The sequence below is a fragment of the Zootermopsis nevadensis genome, unplaced genomic scaffold (genome assembly GCF_977971745.1).
Source record: "Zootermopsis nevadensis isolate Lab colony 2312 unplaced genomic scaffold, Znev_1.0 Znev_ptg000005l, whole genome shotgun sequence".
NCBI classification, from domain to species: domain Eukaryota; kingdom Metazoa; phylum Arthropoda; class Insecta; order Blattodea; family Termopsidae; genus Zootermopsis; species Zootermopsis nevadensis.
The window spans coordinates 622256-643368 of record NW_028259137.1 but is presented as its reverse complement, the minus strand read 5'-3'; the positions used below and the strand labels follow the sequence as shown (position 1 = coordinate 643368).

Below are 21113 nucleotides of genomic sequence, written 5' to 3'. Positions count from 1 at the left end.
TATTTTGTGCACAGATCGTATGGTGACAACCGTCTGGGTCGTGACGATCGCGTCCTGTCATTACTTCTGTTGAATAAAATGTATTCCATATTTCCCTACTATTTCTTCTTCTTTGTAGTCGCATATGTTTGTGATAGTAACTATGCAGTGTCAGAAGCATCTACACATCTTATTCTCTCTGTAGTTCTGATTATACGTGTGATGGCTGGAGTAGCTGTGTTCTAAGTTCTTTGATGAGCGATATCTTCCTTCTCAGAAGTTTAGGTCGAAAGCGCGAATATGGATACACAGAAGAGTTTCTTCAAATATACTGGCCTCGTATTTATTAGGGTTTCTAATTCGGTTTCTGTTAGATTATCCCAAGATATTTGAATGTCTAGTTGAGAATCAGGGTGATCTTCACCCTGAAAAGGTAGTATCTCTATCCTCATAATGCCATGCATAACCCAAACCCTCCTACAGCCCTTTCTTGGTGTGAATTCTGAATACCTAGTTATGTTAATTAATTTACTTCTGTAATGCATTGTTCTCAACGTATGTTCTGTTGCTGTTAGAGATCTTGCTACCTTTCCGGGGAACCATTTGTACTAATCTGTCTTTGCTGACCTCGAAACCATTTTCCAAGGCCCAGACATTTTTGTGTGATGCTTGATGTATACCGTTTCTGTTCTTGGCGTCTATTTCCATATCATCGGAGTACCTGCACATCACAGATTACCTACATTTGTACTTTGTCCTCGGGTGACCTCGACATTGTTTATTTGACTATTTTCAGTCGGAACAACAAGCAGTATAGACCTTTGCGGGGGTTCTATGGTATCGCTGTACTTAATGTTTTCACGGCCGCGATCCAGCACTCAAAATCATCGGAACTCCTTCATGGACTCTCCTGGCGACACTATCGTATTGCTTACTAACTACAAGCGCTCATCTTGGGGTCCATAGGCCTGGCGACTCTGTAGTAAACAGCACTGGCCTAATTTTTAATAAAAATTAATACTCAAAAACAATATCGGCTTTTTCGGAATTGATTTTTCATACTGATAAACATATAACCGTTTGGAATTCTTTTCATTGTGCAACTAAGCACACTTGTGAGTACCGAAATCCTGCGAGTAGACGCTGGAAATATTGTCGTGTGACAAATTATGACTGAACTTTGGAAGAGGGAGTTGGAATGGGAGTAGAGGCAGCTTATCTTATACTGGTTCTGACTTGATACATAATTGTGTAATCAGCCCCAAATAATATGAAGGGTAAAAACAGGGGTGTACTTTATCGGATCATTCTAATAACGAAACTTGGGATGTATGTGAAAGAATGTTATATCTGTGGACAACGACAAATTAAAATATTTTCGTGGAACGTTTGACTTACAACAGCACAACAACTTTTTCGACTGTCGTTTGTAGTTTATTAATACCTGTCTTACAAACATCGATACGTATTGCTGAATTTAAAGAGTAGGAACTCCGCATGTTAATGGTTACAGATTAATGATAATCAATAAGTGAACTTGCCATGTGGGTTAGGCACAACCTTATAGTTTTTAAGATAGTGTAGTTGCGTCATATTGTGATTTATTAAATTAAAATTAAATTATTTGGTTATTCCGTCAAATCATAATGTATTTAAAATAAGATAATTAAAATAATTAAAATATCATTCTGTGTTCCATATCGAATAATCGATTTACAATTGGAACAGTTCCAATTAATTATCTTATTTTAAATACATTGTGATTTGACGGAATAACCAAATAATTTAATTTTAACTTATAGTTTTTGTCGATACAACCGTTGCTGGGAACATAGCAATTTTCATGTCCGACCTTTTGGATCGTGACGTCGTGTAGGTTGTTACTAATATCACATAAACGTCGAAAAAGGAGCCACACTTCAATTCAAGTCACGCCAGCGACATTCATATTTTTAAATTTTCAAACCGAAAAATTGTACCAAGAAAATTCGACATAAAACCAAAGTGGAATTATTCACTTACGAATATTAAAAATATATTGTCTACGCAAAAATTGTAGTTATTTTACTGAGAAAGAATAACAACTCTATTGATCATTATAACCCTAAATTCAGACAGGTTTAGGCTAATTGCATCTCGATAAAATTAATCTTTTAAAACATCGGAGTACTGCTCTGATTACTCCATGAAAAATGTAAATGCATTTGTATTTATATATATTTTCAAGGACAATCAGTGTGACATTTAACTACGCTTTTAAATGATCATGAACTACAAAACAGAATATGCAAAAGTTTAAAATGTTACTAGGAGGGGGTATTGTAAATTTAATTGCAGCAAAGAACGAGCATTGCATTTGTAATAATATGGAAGTTGAAGATTTCTGTCTTCTGGGTTATTGCGCTGTGTAGTCTGGTCGATGTTAACCAACGTTTCAGAGGTCATACTGCCTCCGTCATCAGGGAGATGAATATGCCAATAGGGTGTGAGGAGTTGGATTTTATAGGCAGGGACGTGAAAGGTGTAGCCTGCCCCGAGCCAATGGGAGCAGGTATGGGAGTGGACCAATGGTAGCACGTGGGCGAGGGTGGGAGAGGGAGAGAAAGTAGAGAGAGAAAGGTGAGTGTAGTTGTATGGATAAAGGCCCCATACAACTACACTCACCTTTCTCTCTCTACTTTCTCTCCCTCTCCCACCCTCGCCCACGTGCTACCATTGGTCCACTCCCATACCTGCTCCCATTGGCTCGGGGCAGGCTACACCTTTCACGTCCCTGCCTATAAAATCCAACTCCTCACACCCTATTGGCATATTCATCGCCCTGATGACGGAGGCAGTATGACCTCTGAAACGTTGGTTAACATCGACCAGACTACACAGCGCAATAACCCAGAAGACAGAAATCTTCATATTCACCGCTGTGAGAACCTCAAGTCTTACAATATGGAAGTTCTATCTTAAAATATTATTCTCTACAGATACATTGTTATATTCCATTATATTGTTTCATAAAATTTGCAGACGCAGGCGGTAAGTCAGTGTACTGATCACATGAACGTCCCTTGAATAATTTCTATGATTTCATTCGATAGAATTCTGAGCCTAAGTATTTATAGATCATGTAAACCTCACTCCTTCGTTAGAATACAGTTGGTTTTTAACGATAGGGTTTTTATTTTTGTAGTGTTCTGTCTGACGACAGGTCCATATGAACAGGATCCTTCCATCCATTTCTCGGACTGGGACCTGTTCATATACGTTCTTGGCAGATGATCCAGAAGTGGTTTGCCATTGCCTTCTTCTGTGTGTGAATGGGATGCCACGGAGAAACCGGGGAAGCCCCCGGAGGAAAACCCCGTGTTGCCTAGACCACGGCCTTGCCCAACACAAATTATAAATCTGGGCACCGCCGGGAATCGAACCCGAGACCCCAGGATTACAAGGCCAGCGCTCTAACCGCTAGACCACCGTGGCACTAGCGATAGTGTGAGAGACAGAGAGAGAGAGAAACAAACAAACAGAAATACAATAGTCTATTACGTGCAACAAAACCTTGCAATCGAGTTTATTTTCATGTGATATTATATTGGGTACAAAATTAAAAACAGAATAAACTCGGTAAATCCGTATTGATTTCTGAACCGATTTTGGCGAGTTCGGAAAGAAAAGTTGCAAAAATGTGCCTATTGGCGTCACCCAGTGTCCGACCGCATGGAACAATTCGAACAATCGGATTTTTATGAAATTTTAGCCAATACTGGGGAGGTTGGCAAAAGACTGTCCAGCTTTGGTTAAAACTGGACAACAATAACGAACATTTTACATACAGATTTGCATGCGTTTGTATGTGTTCGAGCGTCTTAACTAGCAAACAACAGAGAGAACACCACAAAATTGTTGCGCTATGCGTATATTTCCTGACATGTTTTTACTTTGCTCTCCCGCTGTCCCCCCCCCCCCCCCAAAGTACAAAGTAAAACACATAAACTAAAATTCCACCTGATTGTTTTCTGTAAACCCGAACTGTTGTATCTTTGATGAGATATTTGTGTGTTACAACGAAACACCGAGGAGAATTCAGGTTATTAGACCTAAGATAGAAAGGACAATAGAGAACTTTACACAGTGAAGAGTTCAAAAATGTAATTATTCACCTACTAGTGTTACAGTGTTTAGCTTAAGAGTGTTGAGATGGGCTGGGTATACAGTATACACGAGGCGACATCAAAGAGTTCAAAATGTTGACCGAGAAACATTTTAGTATTCCAAGACGAAAATGGAGAATATCAAACAGCATCTTCGAGAAGTAAACCATGTTGATACGAAATGAATTAAAGTTCCTTGAGGTCAAACTGTAGGGTTTGCAAAGGGACTTAAGATTTTAGAGTTTGGTTAAACAGACACCTGCAGCTTGAATACGTTATAATATGGAATTCTCTTTCCGTAAATCACAACAAAATCTTCGTGGCCAAAAAAGTTTGGGTAACACTGACATAGCAAAGTGTTTCTGATATGGGGCAACCATTCGAGAATCTTTATAACCATGCAGACGAAAAAAAAAGTAAAACAAAACAGATATCCTTCGCGTCCCAATATCGAGGAACGTCCACATGAACGGAAGACGTAAGATAAGTATTATCGACTAAGCTTCCTTTCATATGGCGACGCGGATTATTCCAGCGAGCATTCAGTTTGTAGTTGCATTTTGGACTGTGAACATTCCTTACTGTGATGGGCATCAAAACAGCAGTTTTAATTACACTGCTATTCGTCGTGACATCTCTTGGTCAGAATGCGGTGAACACAGAAGGTAGCGTGTAATTTTGATAATAAGCAAATCAATCAAAATTAATATAAATGAATATAATGAAATGTTCCTTCCTGAATCTTATTAACAAAATATACGTAATTGTCTGTCTGCTCTCTCACAGACATCAGACATAAATTTTAGCCTCTGTTTCAAACTATTTTAATACAAATCTTATAAACATCACACTGGAGGCTACATCTAGCGTTATTATGTAAGACTTGAGGTGTAAGACTTGAGGTTCTCACAGCGGTGAATATGAAGATTTCTGTCTTCTGGGTTATTGCGCTGTGTAGTCTGGTCGATGTTAACCAACGTTTCAGAGGTCATACTGCCTCCGTCTAGCGTTATTATCTGTTAACTTCCTGTCATTAAAAATGCCATCTACATGCAGCCTTGCGAACTATCGAGGAGGGAGCAGTAACATCAGTGTAATTCATTTAGGGTTAAACATACCGCGGCCCGAGAGCAGCAAGTCCGTAAATGTTTTATAATATGAATATTATGTAAATCTGCAAGATTATAAATATTTCCCTGATATCAGAAAACTCGTTTTGTTAATGACATCACTATTTATTGAACTGTAACTGTTGTTGAGAGCAATTGTTTAGATTAATGAAGAATGTCAAATCAAGAACTAGGATCTTATTTGCTGATGACACATGGAGAGATGCATACAAATCCCAAGGAAAAACTGCAACTAATACTGACACAAAACCAAAGTAAAAGTGGCGTAAAATTACCCACTAACAACTGATTTTATTAAACAGAATAATTAGGTGATATGTGAACCTCTTTATAATACTAGGATAGTAACATTTCTAATAAAGTGCCATTAAGTTTCAATAGATTATTAGATAATTTAACTCAGTATAATGACTGACCACGTGTTGAACGAACGGGATTCGATCCCCGACAGAGGCAGAGGATTTTCTTCTAGCCTCTGCGTCCAGACCAACTTTGGGGCCAAACCAGCCTTCTGTCAAATGGGTACCACGGTTCTTCCCCGGGGGTAAAGAGCGGCCGAGGCGTGATGCTGACCACTCACCCCATCTATTGCCAAGGCCAAGAATGAGTAGGAGCTATATCGCTCTCACCCCAAGTGCCTACATGGCGCACTGTGGGACAGCTTTACTTATGGCAACTGTGAATTTGATACTTGACATGGAGAAGACTGACAACCCATGTTTTAAAGTTCAACTTTTATTTTGGATTTTTTTGGGAAAATGAAAATAACAGCCTAGTGACTACTAGAAGTATCATGTTAAGATAGAAATGACTGATTCGTTGTAAATTGGCATGAGGTACATACTACAAGTTCTAATACCTTTGGAACCCTAAATTGGACATAACCTGTGTATAATCAATGGTATCTTGTGACCAATGCTCATAACTGCACGAGTATCTCTAAAAACTTGAACCAAGGGCATGTACATTACCATTTTTGAATAGGAATCATTACCTTTTTTTCAGTGTTTTTAAATGCCCCCAATAATGCTAAAATTCCACATGTAAGAGTTTGAAGAAAGTTAGTGGTTTGTTACTGTACAACTTAGTATTATCCATTTATCAGGGTTTAGTTATTACTGAGTCTATATTGCTATAATAATTTCTGGAGAGAGAACGTAATGTCCTGTATCGTGACAGGTCTGAAAGTTCAAACTTTCCTTACATTAGTTTTATTTTTATAAAATGCAGTTAAAAGAATTTGGTAATACAAGGACCAACATTTATGGCATGAGTATAGTGTATTTAATTGATATATGTTTTAGAAACGAGACAAAAATTCATTACAGTTTAAATATTAAGTTCAATAGTTCAGCATCTATACATTTTCAAACAGTCCGAAGTAAGGTGGATTGGTTAGATTTGTCTGCAAGATTATTTAATGATGCTTTCTTAACTACATTATTGTCCAAACTATTTCCTTAACACTGGAAAACAATAGCATATTACAGTTCCACAGAAAAATGAAATTTCTTTAACAGTGGGATAACTATCATCTATGTAAGACTCGAGGTTCTCACAGCGGTGAGTATGAAGATTTCCGTCTTCTGGGTTGTTGAATCGCCCTGATGACGGAGGCAGTATGACCTCCAAAACGTTGGTTAACATCAACCAGACTACACAACGCAACAACCCAGAAGACGGAAATCTTCAACTATCATCTACTCAATGAAGACTGTATGTCACAGAGACTCTCGACTGTGTATCAGATAGAAGCCTCTTTATTATGTGTTATATTGTATCCACAGATTTCAGTTTAGTTTAGTTTAATTTAAGTTCCATTAGTATTTTTGGAGAGAAAATGTTTATGCAGACAAAACTGTTTTGGAAATTCTGTTACAGAGAAATGCTTTCTCAATCAAAGTTAAAAAATAATTCCTTGCAAATCTGTTAAGACTGCAAAAATCTCATGCAATTGGAGACCATTATAATCAGCTGCCAGATCATCTAAATTGCATTAAACAAAAGCCATGACATGAGCCAGCCATTAGAACGTGAGATAACTAAACATAAAACTAGAAATAAAATTGAGAGTTTGGTGTTATTACAGACTATATTTTTTGAGAGAAGATTTCGGTGTCAAATATTAACATGGAGATTTATTACAGCTTTGTTATTCCATTTTCTTTTCCATATTTCTTTTCTGCCTTTATCTGCTATGGACTCAAGTTGATTTACATATTTCTAGTTCTTTAAATGTGCTGGATCCTGTTTTAATGTACTTGTCATGATGTTTCTTTCTTCAGTAGCAGTAACAGGTATTTATGCAGTGTAGATGAAAAATACTGCCTTCTTCAGGAAGTAGGTGACATAAGTTTGTTGGGATGAAATATTCAATATCTGAAGACCCAAGTTATATATTTCAATTTAATTCATTTATTAAAGTGATTGCCAACAGCAAAGAGCCAATTAAGGGCAAACACTGAGATTTGTGGTATAATAATGATATACTCAAAATGATGCATTTGAGGATGATTTTTAAAAGGGAAAAAAACCTTTTTAATATCTGGTTGATCATAAACCATAATATATTTTTATTATGATAAAAATACTAACATCATAATGGCATGAAACTTTTAAATTAGTAAGTAAAGTAAAGCAGTCCTGCTACACGCCATGTAGGCGCTTGGGGAGAGAGGTGGTATAGCTCCTACTCATTCTTGACCTCGACACTGGGGCCAGTGGTGAACACACTAACCACTAGTTATACAAAGGTGACTGTTCAAAATAATAGTTTCCTTAAAATTACAGAAAGTTGCTAAAATTCCAAAACCTCAAATACACAATCTTCTTGCATATCATGAACTATTTCTGATAATAAAGTAATGTAGTATTTTCAACTTCATTTCCAGTTAACTCACACGACTGCAAGATCACATTCACATATGGATATGGATACAAAACGTTTCTCCACATATCAGAATCTGGTGGTCATAAAGGTGGCAATATTACAATTCGCTTCTTAGTCCGAGCCCAGAGTGATGCCCACCTTCTGCTGTCATCTAGCCCTGCTCCTGTAGAGGGACAGGCAGTGTATGAAATAGTCCTAGGAGCAGGGAGGAATACATTTTCTGACATTAGACGCCTACGCCGCAGTTCTACTAAAGCAACAGCACGTACCAGAGATCTTTTGTCACCTGTGGAACTAAGAGGTTTCTGGGTGCATTTTAATGGAAAAGGTATCTTGCAGGTGGGAAAAGAGGGTGATGAACTTCCATTTCTGTTTTGGACTGATCCAGATCCAATAGACATTCACTACTTCAGCTTCTGCACATGGACAGGTGTTGTTGGCAAGTGGCTGTACGCCTGCCCAATTGAAAAAGATACAGGTAATATCAAGTGTGCAAAGGTTTAATCTGTATTAGAAAACACAGAGCATGCATGTTCTTTGCAAATTTTTAATTCCAAATGCACCTCACCCAACCCTACCTAACCTACCCCCAACCCAACCTAACCTAATGAATTCATTAAAATAATTGTGGCTTGGTTATGTATGAATGCACCAAATGCTAGGTATATTCTGAAGAAAAAATTAAATTCTAAGCTTTCATAGTGAGTCAGCAAAATTAAAGAATGGCTGAGGTTCAGTTCTTAGAAGGAAGTATGAACTTTACTTTTCACTATAGCATTCAGGGGGTCATCCAGCTCCCTGCACAGTGGGTAGTAAGGGCTTGATCATAGAGTTCAATGTAATGTTGACACTAAGACTGATGATACTTTACATCCATGCCTCATAAACACCCTTATGGTGTGATGCTGATAACAGCAATAATTTGTAATTTACTTAGAGAATATTATGTTTTGCCATTTTTAGCTCCACAATTGACTATTACTGCTGTGTACACAAAAATTATTGTCACTGTACATTATTTACGGTTTTTTATATTATTTACAGTTAAAAAGACTATTTTGTAATATAAAGGATGAGTATAATTTCAGGTTATATGATTACATTAATTTTGTCTTATTTAACATACATATGTACATGACAAAACATAAAGTGATATAAAAAGGACACACCTTATTTAGTCTGATAGCATCAGAAGACAGAGAATTCAAATGACAGATCAAAGGTTTAATTTACTTTAAATTATAATTGTCAAGAATTAGAGCTTCAGAATAAGATACTTGCCCGATTCAAGACCCAACTACTGGGTCCTGTCCTGAACCACATGTATTCAGCCCATGTTCATATCTCATTTTCTGCAACAATAACTCTAATATTGAGCTTCCATCTATGCCTAGGTCTTCCAAGTGGCATCTTCCCTTCAGGTCTTTGTCTTAAGATTCTGTATCTTTCTCATCTCTTCCATGAATGCAATCTCATTCTCCTTGACTTCATAATCCTGATAATATTTTGAGAGAAGTACAAATTATAAAGCTTCTACTGACCATGCTAGTAATATATTACCCCATCTCACTACAGTTTTCTAGTTTTTCATATATGACAAAGATTTATATTACCATAACTCATCTTGCATTAATAATTGCTAAGCCACTCAAGAAATTCTCAACATTACAAAACCTTATTTTTTATATTTTCAGAAAAAGTAGAGATTGTTGAGCCAAAACCAACCACAATGACTCAGAAACTTCGCAGGAATTTGCTGTCTAATTATGATCCCTACTCGCTGCCTGTCCTTCAGGAGGACCATCATGTTTCTGTTTTAATGTACCTGAATTTTCACCATGTGAAGCTGGTGGGTTAAAATTCAATTAATCTTTTAGTTACTGTCTATTATTTGGAAGAAAAGCTTTGCAGACTTAAACTGGTATACAGACGGACGGAATGCAAACTGAATGGATAAACAGCCAAATGGAAGAATTTAGTATTTAATCATAATTTCTTAACTTTTCATTAACATCAGAGCTTTTGCTGTCTGTTAAAAACAATAAATTACAGTTCATTCACCAAAAATAGCAAAGTATTTGTATGTAGGTGTGATTTAAACCCAGGAATACAAGAATAATAAACAGTATGTCTAGAGATGTGGAGTTATTACTTTTTATGGTATAATTAAAAGTTCCAAGAAAATATGTTATTATTTGCTGTTATCTTGGAACAGGTTTGATAAAATCTGGTATGAGTAACTTAGATGATCTCAAAAGTAGGAGGTTATATTTCTATATAGATTTGAGAACAAACCTTTTATAACATGGTTGCTTAAATTTTCAAGTCCATTATCAGATGCTCTTATGTTGGAGTAAGCAAACTCCTCTGATATGTTGGTCAGTATTTACCAAGACTACATGGTACAGCATCCCATAAGACAGCCATTTTCAATATCAAACTGTCTGATTTGTGGCATTGTTACATGAGAGCATTTCTGAGACAGAGCAAAAGAGGAAGTGTTAAACTAAAAATTGTAAATCATTCATAAATTCTCCCAATAAACAATCATACTGATTTCTAGAAAATTCCTGAAAAATAAATCTTTCTTACTGTCATTAAGTAGTAAGGTAAAATTCACTCAGTCATCATCAGTATCATACATGAAGCAGACAGAAACTTCATTCTTTCATTACTTATTGTACATCAATTAAAAAGACCACTACATTTAATTCACGCAGTTTATAATATAATTGAAAAGTTTAAATTGCACTCTTATATTAATAAAACATCAGACTCCTTCTCAGTGATAGAAAAACTTCAATTATCAAGCTCCTCATAATCAGTATTAGTGTCATAAATCAATTTACAATCGTGACTTTGATGCAATAATTTGTGCAATGTGCTTAACTTTATTTCTATCTTCTAGGATGTGAAACGTTCTGTTTTTTCTATTGATGGCACAATACCAATGGTAAGTAAATATTTAACAGATTTATTTTTCAAAATACCATAACACACATCAACACATGTGAGTGGATATTCATATAAGATTATAATCTTCAGTCTGTTATTAGGCTCTAAAACTCTAAAATTTAACCCTTATCATCCGTGTGTCACTGTTTATATGGTCCAGTAGGCCAGGAGTCACACTGTCCCAGAATTACATTCTGGCCAGCAGCCCCATAATATGGGCATTCAAATCCCCTATTACCATAAAGTAAGAGTTAAGAATAGGAATGCAAATGGAATGTGATCAGTTTACTTACCACAATACTACAGCAACAGAAGTATGTAAACATACAACAGATATCTTAAACAGTGGCCAATATACTGCAATGTCAAAATTAATGCAGCCTTTACAGCAATGAAAGCAATTTTGTTTCAATAAAACAGTTCATTGTAATCACCGCTTTATTTGAGTATAATTCAAAGGTGCAAAAAATGGTTCAAGTAATTTAATGTCTAAAACATCCAGATTGTAAGACAATATACAATTACTGACATTAAAAGTAAATTTAAAAGAAATGATCTAAGAGACTGTTAAAGACAAACACCAATCTAATTCCACTATGAATCAAGCAATGTTTATGACTGGCACCAGACTAACTAACCAACTAGATGGCTTACAGAAACCAAAGGTTCATCACAAAACCAAAGCCCTCAACCGGTCCCTGCCCTAGGCCAGTAAAATCCAATCAGCTTCAACTCCTATCTCCCATAGATCCCACCTGATATTATCCTCCCATCTACTTCTAGGTCTCCCCAGCGCTCTCTTCCCCTCAGGCTTCACAACCAATAGCCGGTGAACACCTCTTGCCCCATGCCCTGCCCATCTTATTCTTCTTGACTTAATCACCCTGACAATATTGAGGGAGGAGTACAAAATTTTAAGCTCATCATTATGTAGTTTTCTCCATACCCCATCGTCTTCTCTCCTAGGCCCAAATATCCTCCTCAACACCCTATTCTCAAACACCTGCAATCTATGTTTCTCCCTCAGAGTGAGAGACCATGTTTCCCACCCATACAAAACAACAGGCAAAATTATTGTTTTGTATACTTTAATTTCCAGGTTATTAGAAATCAGACAGGAAGAAAAATATTTTGAACTGAGAAGTAGCAAGCATTTCTGGAATTCAGTCTCCTCCTAATTTCCTCATGAATATCATTTTGATTTGTTATTGTTGTTCCCAAATATTTGAACATTGTCACACTTTCAAAGGATTTATTAGCAACCCTAATATGATTTTGCCCGCCTGTCTGTTGACAGGATACTAACAAGTACTTAAGATTTTTTCTGAATGTCTTTCTACTAGCATCTAGTAAAATGTCTGTGTTCTTCTTTATTATATTTATATCATCCCCCAATAAATTAACATCAGCAGCAAATTCCAATAGCTGATGTGTCTCAATCAATTGCAATTACTGATGGCATATTCTAACACATCAGACAATAAAAATGTAAATACAATTTAACTTCTTCAAATTTATGCTAATACATACACCAGACTCTTGTCTACCTAACATGGGTTTGCAGAATGTTTTACTAAGTAGTTCAAAAATGTTATTGCATCTTCCATACCAAATGTCATTTTGAAATTTACCACTATTTACTGTACATACACCTGCACACAAAACCCAACATTCACCTAATTTTCTCAATCCAAACATTCCTCTTCACAATATTCAGGTAACTATTAATATTTTATTGACTTAATATGGTTCCTCTGGCATATATTCTTCAGTAAGAATGACACTAATAAGGCAAAGTGAAGAACATCTGAATACAGACTCATGAATGCTTTCATGTGATGGAAAATATGATAAGTACTGTACTAAAAAGGGTGCAATGATACAAGGGAAATAAATTATTTATTTCCTCTTGAAAATTGGGATTTAAAAACATGATCACAGAAATTTAAGAAAGTAAGCAGGTTATGCATAAAAAAATCTCTCTCTCTCTCTCTCTCTTTTTTTGCTGGGTTCCTGTGCCAAGTTTTTGTAAGCAGTTTTCTGAAAACACTTTTGGTACACATTGCACAATCAAGAAAAGGGATTGCAGTACACAGTCGTCAGTTGCAAAACAGTAAGTTCTTCCTGAACTACTCAATTATAAAAGGCACAAACATATTCTTCAGCTGTGTCGAATATGATGAAAGCTAGCCTGTGTTCGAGCTTTTTCAGTTACACATTTACCTGTATCTTTCAACAGCATGTTGCTAGTGTGCTTTGCTAAACTCACAATAAATATTTCAGCACTGGATCGATGACAAAATACACTGGAAGCCAGAAGACTACGGTGGATTGACATCAATACATGTGACTGAGCATGAAGTTTGGATACCAGAAATTGTACTTCATAAGTATGTTTGTACATGTTCTGTTACTAATGTCTTAGAAGAGTGTTCCCCTCTATAATGATTACAGGTATTATAAATGTGAAACAGTAAGTACACTTATAACAACTTCCTTGTAATGATATGCATGACACAAAAATAATGAGTAACATGGGACAGACAAAATAGTACTGAACAGAGATTTAGGGTTCATAAAATTTGATTTCTAGCAGACACATAACATTCTAAATAAAGAAATTCAATGTTATCAGTTCTACTCAACACGCTGTCTTGAAGAACTGATAATTTTCCATTCCAGTTTAGTTGACTATGCACTAATGGACTGTTTCTGGGATAGGAAAAATTATAAGCTGCACAGTTAATAAAGCCATGGCCATTAAACTGAGAGATATAATTTGGTTATGCCACCTTTAGAGAAAGTGAAACCAGTTATCAGATGAATATATGAGATCTGAGATTCTGACAGTAGTGAAGATGTTGATGTTGATGTTCAGTGTTGCAGACTTATAAGTAGATGCAGTGCTTCAGAGGAATATACTAACTCCATTTTTAATATCTTCAGCCCTGAAGATGGAAGCAGTCTATTCCTACAAAAACATTGGTATCTATTTGTGAGTTCACATGCCTTTATAAACCAGAAGACCAAAAATGACAGAAAAATGCAGTCCACTTTCTCACATGCTGTTCCTTCAATATCCAATTGAAAATTATCCTCCCAACTAAGCCTATGCCTGTGTAGTAACATCTCTGTTTCTGGTTTTCTGAAGATTTGTATGCATTTCTAATCTCTCTTATGTGTGCCACACCCTGACCCTCCTTTATCTGATCGCCCCAATATTTGGTGATTCTCATTATAAAAAAACATAAGCAAACCCTTTATCTAAAACTTATAGTGTCAGTACTGCCCTTCCTTGACATAAATTTTAAAATACACCTAAAAGTTATTCTTAGTCATTTCTTCATAATACACTATTAATACTGAGGATAAAATTAAATTTGTCCCTCTTGCTTAATTACGTACCTTAACATGAAAGCCTATGGGGAATCAAGGCAGAGCTCCATGCATTCTTAACTTCAGCACAAGATGCGGGTAGTGAGCTTCACACCCCAGGGACAGAGCCCCTGACACAGACTGGATGAGGGTGTGCTTGCCTCAGCCTAGTATGACGTGGAGGTGAAGAAAATATTACCCTTACTGGGAATCAAACCCCAGTCATCAAGCTTACTTTGCACTGATATTGCTAATTACTAAACATGCAGAATTTGCAACATTTATATAATATAAACAAATGCACTTTCAGGAACTTCATTGTGTGATTTGAGGTTTTCGTGGCAATGAGGATGATGATCATGATCTGGGTTTTGGTGCTGTGTAGACTAATCAGTAGGTGCCAAAGTTTTGAAGAAACATGCCACCTCCATCATCAAGACTGCAGTGGCAATTCTAGGAAAGGAAAGGATTTATATAGGATTGGAAGTATCCCTCCACTTCCCAGCATCACCCCTTCAGCCCTGAAGATTGACACAGCATGTATCTCTGAAACACTGTCATCTACTGACAAGTCTGCATGGTACCAAAACCCAGAGGAAACTTCTTCATTGTTTTTCTAGTGCTGTTGGTCATGGAGCTAACATACTGGGCCATGCAGGAATGACAATAACCTCAGAAGGAGCTATTATGTGGTCACCATCAACTCACCTTCAGGTCTGGTGCAACTTTAACTTGGATCAATGGCCTAATGACATGCAAACCTGTGAACTCCATCTGGGGGTTTGGTCTCAGCAGGATTATGTAGAGCTTCTAATTGCACAGAATGATTCTGTGGTAAGTTCCTTTTCTCGCTACATGAATGGAGCATTTAGTTGCATGTATTTAATGTAAATGTGTTTCTTTAGTTCTCTCTAAAGCACTGGTTAACTCTTCTATGCCTGAAAATTACAAAAACAAATGGGATACTTCAGTTATTTATATAAGCTCACAGAAGCTTGTAATTTCATTATGAGGGAAGACTACAGCATTTTGAATGAATCCGATATATCCACAAATTGTTAAGGTAACTCCTTTACCCTTGTTTGGACAGTACAGTGTCAGGGCTATTTAATTTTTTTGTAGGATTTGAGGTTTTCATGGCGGTGGGTCTGAAGATGGCTGCGTTCTTTACTTCATTTATATTGGACTTTTCCTAATTTTGTTCCAGTATATGACCAAAACCAGTTATTGTCTCTGTAGATAATGGTGATATCAATGAATGAAATAAAGTACAAACATCAACAAAGACTTCAATTACAGCATAAAAAGTAGTTTAGATGTCAATATTTGAACCAAATTTCAGGATAAACGCTATTATAGCAGCTGATAACATATCTTGGAAATGTTTGGAAGTCCATGTATGTGGGTATTGTACGGATATGTGTGAATCACACAAGGCAGAACTTTCACTGTTAGAAGAAGTGTCTTGATGCAGAAAACTGTCTGGCATATGAGGTAGAAATATTCAAGCGCAACAACCAATAACAACACACCATTGCTGTCATTACAGCTGCCTTGCAGTTATCATGCCACATTTGTATACATTTATTGAATCACGTGTATATTTATTTCCATGTTTGTTCTTAAAATGCATGCATTAATATGTATGAAATATAAGCATATTTTATTAAAGTACATTGTTATTGTTAGACTGTTTTTTCTGATGCTGTATACCCACTTGTTTTTGTGCTCCTTAGACACTTCAGTGTTCAGTAGATTTTTCTTCTACGTCATATTGAGCGCATCATGCCAGAAAGGCAAATCGACATATTCACATAATCAGAGATATTTGATCTACTCTTTACTTCCTTACTCCATGCAGTCAAGTCTTTCCTGAGAAACCAACAATTGCTCAGCCCACTCAGGAAATTCCCAAAATTTTATGGAACCAAGGTTCATTCTCGTGTTCTGTCTCGCATCAATGTTAATAATGGATTAACCTAAGAAGTATATCTCCACTCTCCCATACGTCTTCATAGTTTGAAGCTTAATTAAGCATTAGAACAACTTTAGTTTTCCTTTTCTTTATGAGTGATGTCTGTTGAACATGTTTCACTGGCATGGGACAGGGATAGTTATTCAATAAGTTGATGAACATCGTGAATGAGTTTTTTTTAATGATGCTTGTAATCCCACTGAATAGTGGTGTTCAGTGGTAGAAAAATAAATCATCAGAAAGTACATCTGACTTCAGAATTAAACTTTTTGGAAATATGCTGAATTCTTTTCATTCATGATGCCCATCTCCTACATTAGTCTATAGTGTTTTTTTTTTTTCCGCGTACCCCAAGATATAATTTCTCTTCAACTTTGTACCCCCAAAGTTGTTGGTGTATAATTCAAGTTATACATAGTATATAATCTACATCTAAAATAAATTACAGATTATTCAGTACGAGCCGGGATAGCTCAGTCAGTATAGTGACTAGCTACGGGCTGGACGACCGGGGTTCGATCCCCGATGGGGGCAGGATTTTTCCTCTAGCCTCTGCATCCAGACCGGCTCTGGGGCCCACCCAGCCTCCTCTACAATGGGTACCGGGGTCCTTTCCCGGGGGTAAAGCCGGCCGGGGCGTGATGCTGACCACTCACCCCCATCTAGTGCCGAGGTCAAGGAAGAGAGGAGCTATACCTCCTCTCACCCCAAACGCCTACATGGCGTATAGTGGGACAAACTTTACTTTACTTTACTTTACTGATTATTCAGTGTTTATCTTAAAATAATATTTTTTTTTTTTAAATTTCACGTACCCCCTAAAGATGTCTTCGCGTACCCCAGGTTGAATACCACTGGTCTAGAGAGATGACAGTACCTGCATCTCCTTGAAGCCTTGTTTTGTGATCTGATGGTAAGATATAATGAAGGTGTGATTTTATACATATTAACTGTGATATTTATATCTGCTGATAATCTGTGATGCAGATGGAGGATGAACAGCGGACAGGATCAGAGTGGGAAGTGATAAAAATGGAATCAGAGACAGTGATCTCTCAAACACCATGGAAGTCAAATGTGGACACTTCTACATCAATGCCTGGCACACTAATCATTCGTATAACAGTACAACGAAAAAGTAAATCACAAAATATTGTTTTGATGGCACCATTAATAGGTATGTATTACATTACAATATATGCTTCTTCCAATTTTTTGGACTTCGTAACACACAACTGATGCAACACACCTATTTCAGCTGCATTTTATCATCTTACTGTCTCAGGACTAAGTAGCTTCTAAGATCAATATCACAAGTTCAAGAATGATGTAAGTTTTTAGAATCAACAATTATCTTTTAATGAAATGGAAAGGTATTTTAGCTGTCAGCATATGCCACAAAACAGTTTAATAACAGTGGCAACTCCCTTTCTATCCACATACATAAAAATTAATTCATACTGGTTTTTGAGGAGATAATAGTTGCTCACCTGATCATAAAATTCCCTGCATTTTGGTGAACCTGAAGTTTCAGCACGGTGTTCTCAAGAACACACCACTGATCCCCATAGTGCTACATTAATTCGGTCCAAAAACTCCTGCTTCCTATTTAGCAGGTCCTGGGTTCAAATATTGGCTAAATCAATTATGAGGACTAAAGTTTATGTGGTTTTTCTCAGCCGCTCCAGGCAAATGTGGGATAGTACATTAAATTAGGCCAAGACTTCTCCCTTCAATATCCTTTCCAATTCTTTATTAATCATAATTTTATTTGATGCAACACAGTGAGAATCATTAAATAAATTACAAATACACACACCCATACACCCAATTACCATAAGATCCATGATCTGATATGTGTGTATGTCTTGTGTGTAATCCCCATTCTTCAGGTTTTCTGACCAAAATTTTATATGCATTTCTCATCTCTTCCATGTCTGCCACATGCCCTGCCCATTTTATCCTCCCACTATATGAATATATTTGGTGAAGAGTAAAAATGGTGAGGCATCTGATGTATTTTTCTCAAGCCCCTGTCCTAGGTTCAAACATTCTCCTCAGCACCCTTGCCAAATATCCTGTTTGTGCACCACTCTTAACATAACATACCAAGTTTCACAGTCATAGAAAAGAAAATATAACATTATTGTTTCATATATTTTAATCTTTGTTTTTAGACAACAGATGGGAGACAAATGATTATGTTCTGCATCAGGAAAAACACTTCCTAAATTTAATATGCTCTTAATTTCTTTGTGAATGCAATTTTGATTAATGCTGCAGTCTGCTAATGAGAAATGAACATATTCTTACCTTGTTATATTCTTACTTCTAGACCAACCTGTTACCAGCATCTAGTAAAGATTCTGTGCTTTCCATTATGGTATTTATATTTTCACCCAACAAATTAACATCACCAGCATAGACCACAGGCTGATGTGTCCAATTCATTTTAAATTCCACCTAATTTTCTTGCACCTTTCTAAACAAATATTCCAAAATAAAGTTAACAGTAACAGTGATAAAGCTTATCCTTGCTTAAGACCGATCTGAAAAAAAATGCATCAGGCAAGTCTCCTAGAAACATTTTTTTCTTCTCAAATTGGGGAACAATAAAACACAAAGTTCCCTAAGGACCAATTCGAGGGCTGTTGTTTTTCATAATTTACACAAATGACCTTCCTCCAACAATAAACACCTCATTAGAAAACATAATATTTGCTGATGACATGTCATAATTTCATGAAAACATTTTGATGACTTCTGTGCAACATCAAACACAGATCTCTCTCATATGAGTAAATGTTTTACTATTAACAAACTGGCCCTAAATCTATATATAATAAACAAAATAAAATTTATAATAAATAATTAACCACAATATGCTTTAAGCATTGATTATAATGGAAAGTACATAGAACTGTCAGTAAATATGAAATTCCTGGGTTTACAAATTGTTAACCTTATTAAAATATTTATTAAAAACTTTTGCCATCAATCACAAATATAATATTGTTAAAAGATTAAAACATCATTTAACGTTCCTATCGAGTACTCGATTACATTGGAACTTACACGACTAGTTTCGGCTATAATTTAGCCATCAATGGGTGTTATGTAGTTTAAACTTAATACATGAATTACTGATTGTTATTGTTTTTATGATTTATATTCTTCATTTTTCTGATGATGTTCTGGTCCTTTGTATTTTTCTTCGTTGGTTGTATTATCACAGGTCACTATTAGGTTTTTATTTATTATTTGTAGTGACTTCAATATTTTGTGTACGACTGTGAAGTAAAGTTTCAATTTTATCAATGACAACTGAAAATAGAAATATAGAAAACAAAATAAATAAATAGTAAAAATAAATCATGTGAACTTACCCAAGAAGTAATATCGTAGTCGTATGTAAGAGAACGGAGATGTACAGGACTTATAAATTGATAACCACTTAAACTGAACAAATTATATTATATATAAACTTATATCGTAGTTAAGTGGAGTATGTTATGCACTTAGACCTATGTTGCATGTCAGCAACACTGACACACTCTATTTTTCGGGGAAACTCAATAGACACCAAAAAAGTATTTTACGTTTGGAAGAAAATCATTAGAATAATGGCAGGCACTAAAAGGAGTGGCTCATATAGGGAATTAAGAAATGTAATATTATTATTAATATTCTTGCTCTAATTATTATTATCTGCAGTGGACAACATAGAAAAATTTCAAACAAACTCAAATATCCACAATATAACCTTCCTGTGCCAAACACTAACCTCCATAAATATCAAGGTTTACTTTACAGGAATTAGCTGTTCAGTAATCATCCCCAAGTATAGAAATTCTGAATCACAATATAGACATTTAAGTTGGCACTAAAAGAGTATGTCCTATCACACTCGCTATACTCCATAGAATTTACCTCAACCAAAAATTCTCTGGTATTATAAATACATGTAAGCAACAGTGATGATGCTTTCTTGTGCAATAATTTTTGTGGTAATACTGTTACTATTACTACAGGAAATTGGTGGATTTATTTGTAACATATCACTACTTTATGTGAACCCTTAAGTTGTAGTATGTGAAATCTTTAGGACACACTGTATTATTATGACTTACTTAACATCTTATTGTCAACTGATTAACTTATCGATCCATGGAATGTAATAAAGATGAATGTATGTACAAACGATCACAAAAATGGACTTTACTAATTGGGTCAAGTTTACATAATAATGCTTGTTTTTTATTTGATCGTGTTTTTAATGACATAGGTGAAGGTTTGTTACATTTTATGGAACCACATTCAATCCACATAATGCATAATCTACACATGAATAATACACATTTGGTAAATGAGATATATGTAATAACACTCTTCCTGCCTTTCAGTGTTAAATGTGCTAATAACATTATCATTCTGGATGACACCAACGAACTCTGGGAAATTTTCCATTCAATGTCTGTGCCTGGTGTTGTTAGCATTTTTCACAGCTACATTTGGAAATATACTGCCTGCCCCTGCTGAACATGTTCCAAACTTAGGTAAGAGATTTTATGACACTGCATAATGGTATTGATAATTACAATAAGTAATTTAAAATTATCATTTAAGTATACTGTTTGTAACCGCCACAGTGGTCTAGCAGTTAG

The 21113-nt window shown here is 35.9% G+C and overlaps 2 protein-coding genes across 10 annotated transcripts in view; one reads left to right on the top strand and one right to left on the bottom strand.

Moving 5' to 3' along the window:
- The first annotated feature begins 4650 nt into the window (after positions 1-4650).
- The window catches only part of LOC110835437 (neuronal acetylcholine receptor subunit beta-3), a 22334-nt gene continuing 5871 nt past the window's right edge, over positions 4651-21113 (top strand). The window contains exons 1-8 of one of the 2 annotated variants that reach the window (XM_087343288.1): positions 4651-4789; positions 8146-8622; positions 9839-9993; positions 11053-11097; positions 13383-13489; positions 15095-15308; positions 17437-17626; positions 20853-21005. In XM_087343288.1, the coding sequence (XP_087199414.1) occupies positions 4711-4789; positions 8146-8622; positions 9839-9993; positions 11053-11097; positions 13383-13489; positions 15095-15308; positions 17437-17626; positions 20853-21005 (1420 nt within the window). In that variant the 5' untranslated portion in view covers positions 4651-4710. Of the gene's footprint in view, positions 4790-5291; positions 5509-8145; positions 8623-9838; positions 9994-11052; positions 11098-13382; positions 13490-15094; positions 15309-17436; positions 17627-20852; positions 21006-21113 lie in introns of those variants that run through there. The other variant, XM_087343287.1, reaches the window with a different exon arrangement.
- The window catches only part of LOC110835449 (uncharacterized), a 26758-nt gene continuing 14526 nt past the window's right edge, over positions 8882-21113 (bottom strand). For 3 of the 8 annotated variants that reach the window (XR_015533724.1, XR_015533726.1, XR_015533725.1), the window contains 2 exons: positions 17265-17356; positions 15281-15412 (listed from right to left, as the gene is read on the bottom strand). Coding sequence is in view for 2 of the 8 variants with exons in the window: in XM_087343289.1 (XP_087199415.1) it covers positions 19609-19773 (165 nt within the window). In the remaining 6 variants the exon portion in view is untranslated. Of the gene's footprint in view, positions 9640-10439; positions 10621-14504; positions 14642-15182; positions 15413-17264; positions 17357-18190; positions 19774-21113 lie in introns of those variants that run through there. The other 5 variants (XR_015533723.1, XM_087343290.1, XR_015533727.1 and 2 more) reach the window with 3 other exon arrangements.